Genomic DNA, 3924 nt, shown 5'->3' with positions numbered 1-3924 from the left:
CCCCCCGAGAGAAGAGAGGGCCAGCGGCGGGACATGGACGCATCCCCCTGCCCGCCTGGCGGCAGAGGATCCATCCAGGGGCGCGGACGTCCGGTCACAGAGACCCGGACGACAGCCATCGAAAATCCGAAATACAAGAACGCGAATCATGAGAGGATCACACACACGTGCCACTCACATGTCCACAAACCGGCCTCATGGCCGGCTCCATGAAAAACGATCCCTACCCCCGCTTGCGCCTGGGTGGGCAAAAAAAGCTTCAATGCTGGTCCGCATCCCGGCGCTCGGTGTCGTCCCTTCTTCTCGAGTATGCCACACCGCCCCAGGCTGCGTCCGATGCCAGGGTTGGTAGTTGCGGTGTTCCTTTGGTGCCCGGCCTCTCCCGCCCCCCTTCCTCTTGTGCGTTCTTTCTCTCGCCCAGGCTTGGGATTGCTGCCAGGAGCATACCATCATGGGCGGGGCGAGGGGTGGGGGGGGGGGGGGGGCACACAAGCCCAGCCAAGAGCGGGCTCCCAGGAAGAGTCCGGAGACGCGGTGATGCGAGGCTGGGGCAAAATTCCGCCCTTTTCGCCAGCGCGTCCGCGTGCGGGCTACGTTGGGGCGAGTTTGGCTGGTGGGGATCGTCCCTCGACCCAGCAAAGAAGTTGCGGTCCGCCCGCCACCCGCGCGGGTTCCCGTCCGCCGCCCGCCCCGAAACCAGTCATACATGTGAGGGCGCTTGGCCAGCCCGGGTGGCGGCCGATGTGGACCGCGCTCCCTGCCGAGGTGGGGGGGGGGGGGCAGTCTCCACGCTGGTCTCCGCGTCTATGTGTTTGTCTGTGTGCTTGCCCGCCGGGCGGGGAAAAACCCTCGCGACAAAGTGGGCAACAGGGCCGGAGGGGAAAACGGTGGTGACTGTGTAGACTCTACAGCTCCGCCGAGTGGGCGCGCGCCCCATAGGTGGCGCGCACATGGACACGCACACATGCGAAAGCGCATATCCGAGGGAGGGGCGCACAAGTACGGATGCTGGTTGCCGCCAACGAGGGGCCTCCAGTGGGTGTCGGCGTGTGTGCGCGTGTGTGTGTGTGTGTGTGTGTGTGAGTCTGTGCGCGTGCGCATGCGTGCATGTGCGAGTCGGCGGGTCCGACCGCGCCCCTGTCTACCAGGCTCAGATTGATCTGAGGCCCCAGTGCCCCGGCGCGGCGGCCTCCAGACTTCCATCCCTCCTCTCGACTGTCCTCCTCTCCCTTCGCTGCTGTGTGACACGTCGATCTCCTTCCTCCCTCTCTCCCCCCCCTCCCCTCCCTTCCCCCGCCACTCCGCTTTTTGTTTCTTCCCTTCCTGTGCGTCACCACACCCGCCCCATCCGCGCTGCGTCTGTTCTCCATTTCCCGCGGTTCCCTCCCGCCCCGCCACCTTTCATGCTCGTCGCCTCCCATCCCCCAACCCATCCCTCCCCTCCATCCCCCTCCCCCTCCCCCCCCTAACACCTGCCTACTCTCTCCCTCTGTCTTCCTCCTCTCCTTTCCTCCTCCACCCCCCCCCCCCTTCCGGTGCTTGTAGACCATGTCCCGCAGCAAGGACCGTCGTAAGGCCGCCCGCCGCGGTAACGCCGCGGCCGAGCCCGACATCAGTGGGCTCTCCATCCAGGATAAGGTGTTCAGCCCTCGGTCGGTGACCGGCAACCTGACCTCGCATCCCCGGTCGCGCGATGTCCACATCGAGCAGTACTCCCTGCTGTACCACGGCCAGGAGCTCTTCGCCGACACGACCCTCGAGCTGAACCATGGTCGCCGGTATGGTGTCATTGGTGAGAACGGCTGCGGCAAGTCCACCCTGCTGGAGTCCATCAGCGAGCGTGACATCCCGATCCCGGACCACATCGACGTCTTCCACCTGAAGCGCGAGATCGAGCCCTCGGAGAAGACGGCCCTGGCCGCCGTGATGGAGGTCGACGAGGAGCGCCTCAAGCTGGAGCGCATGATCGAGGAGTGCATCACGGCCGAGGGCGCCGACAGTGAGAACCTCATGGATCTGTACGAGCGCCTGGACGAGCTGGAGGCCGACACGGCGGAGATGCGCGCGGCCAAGCTGCTCTCCGGTCTGGGCTTCACCAAGGCCATGCAGGCCAAGATGTGCAAGGACTTCTCCGGTGGCTGGCGCATGCGCATTGCCCTGGCGCGTGCCCTCTTCGTCCGGCCGTCCATGCTTCTGCTCGATGAGCCGACCAACCATCTGGATCTGGAGGCCTGCGTGTGGCTGGAGATGGAGCTCAAGAAGTATGATCGCATCCTGATCATCATTTCCCACTCGCAGGATTTCCTCAACGGCGTGTGCACCAACATCATCCACTGCCAGAACCGCCAGCTCAAGTACTATTCCGGCAACTACGACCAGTACATCCAGACTCGTGCCGAGCTGGAGGAGCATCAGATGAAGCGCTACCACTCGGAGCAGGAGAACATCGCCAAGATGAAGGACTACATTGCTCGCTTCGGTCACGGTAGCGCCAAGCTCGCCCGTCAGGCCAAGTCCAAGGAGAAGCTCCTGAACAAGGTGGTTGCCGGTGGTCTGACCGAGGCCGTCAGCAAGGAGCGTGTGCTGAACTTCCGTTTCAATGAGTGTGCGCCGCTGCCGCCGCCGGTGCTCATGGTGCAGAATGTCTCCTTCGGGTACCCGGGCCAGCCGCTGCTCTACAAGGACCTGGATTTCGGCCTGGATCTCGATTCGCGCATTGGTACGCTCTGCCGGCGGTGCTTTCTGCTTCTTCTGCTTGTCCCCTCCCGTCCCCTGGCGCCATCTTCAAAGATGCCTGCCGCTGGTGCCGGATGGTTTTCTGATCCTGACTTTCCCCCCCCCCCCCCCCTCCCCCCCCCGGCCCCCTCTTCAGCTCTTGTCGGCCCCAACGGTGCTGGTAAGTCCACCCTGCTGAAGCTCATCGACGGTGGGCTGATCCCCTCGGCTGGCCAGGTGCGCCGCCATAACCACCTGAAGTTCGGCCGCTATCATCAGCATCTGGCCGAGCACCTGGACCTGTCCCTCTCGCCGGTGCAGTACATGATGCAGTGCTTCCCGGAGATCAACGAGGTGGAGCAGATGCGCCGCGCGGTCGGTCGCTTCGGCCTCACTGGCAAGGCCCAGATGACTCCGATGAGCAGCCTGTCTGATGGCCAGCGCTGCCGTGTCATTTTCGCCTGGCTGGCCTTCACCAACCCTCAAATGCTGCTGCTCGATGAGCCGACCAACCATCTGGATCTGGAGACCATCGACTCGCTGGCGGATGCCATCAACGAGTTCGACGGCGGTCTGGTGCTGGTTTCTCACGACTTCCGCCTCATCAGCCAAGTGGCCGAGGAGATCTGGGTTTGCGACAAGGGGACCATCACCAAGTGGGACGGTGACATTCTGTCCTACAAGGAGACCCTCCGTCAGAGTGTCGAGAACAACTAATCTTGGTCCTTGCTTGTTGGGATTTTCCTTCCGGCCATGGGTGCGTCTGTTGTGTGCCTTGCAGGGAAAGAGGGAGGCCGGGCGCCGAGAGAGCAGCAGCGGCGGCGGCGGTGCCGGCGGCGATGGCTCTCCGTCGTGCGCCCTCCTCCCCCCCTTCGCACCGCGCGTGCATGGTCCCTGGCCTGGACGAGCCTCCGGAATGTGCTTCCCTCCTTCCCCACATATCCACTCCAATATACTCTCCCCCCCCCCCCCCTCTCTCTCTCCCTCGCTCGGTCGTCGCAGCCGGGCCTCTTTGTACATTTGTCCTCTCAAGCTAAGCGTCTGTCACGGGCACCCTGTTCTATTCCTGGGATGGCTTTTCCGCCAACCGAAAGGGAAGCCACCGAGACGGGGGGGGGGGGGGCCGGGAGAATGGGGACAGGCCAAATGCCGGCGGTCTGGGGGCAGCGGGGGTCACATCTGCCCAGTCTACGGGAGTTCCGGGCCTGG

At 64.1% G+C, this 3924-nt stretch overlaps 1 protein-coding gene across 1 annotated transcript; it reads left to right on the top strand.

The window, feature by feature from the left end:
- Positions 1-1210: 1210 nt before the first annotated feature.
- On the top strand, positions 1211-3684 carry H696_00574 (ATP-binding cassette sub-family F member 2). The gene is made up of 3 exons (XM_009494450.1): positions 1211-1325; positions 1546-2719; positions 2873-3684. The coding sequence occupies exons 2-3, from the start codon at positions 1549-1551 to the stop codon at positions 3430-3432; spliced, it is 1731 nt and encodes a 576-aa protein (XP_009492725.1). The 5' UTR covers positions 1211-1325; positions 1546-1548; the 3' UTR covers positions 3433-3684.
- The last annotated feature ends 240 nt before the right edge of the window (positions 3685-3924 follow it).

The sequence above is a fragment of the Fonticula alba genome, assembly GCF_000388065.1.
Source record: "Fonticula alba strain ATCC 38817 unplaced genomic scaffold supercont2.1, whole genome shotgun sequence".
Lineage (NCBI taxonomy): Eukaryota > Rotosphaerida > Fonticulaceae > Fonticula > Fonticula alba.
Note: the sequence above shows the minus strand (reverse complement) of the source record. Positions and strands in the feature narration are given on the sequence as shown.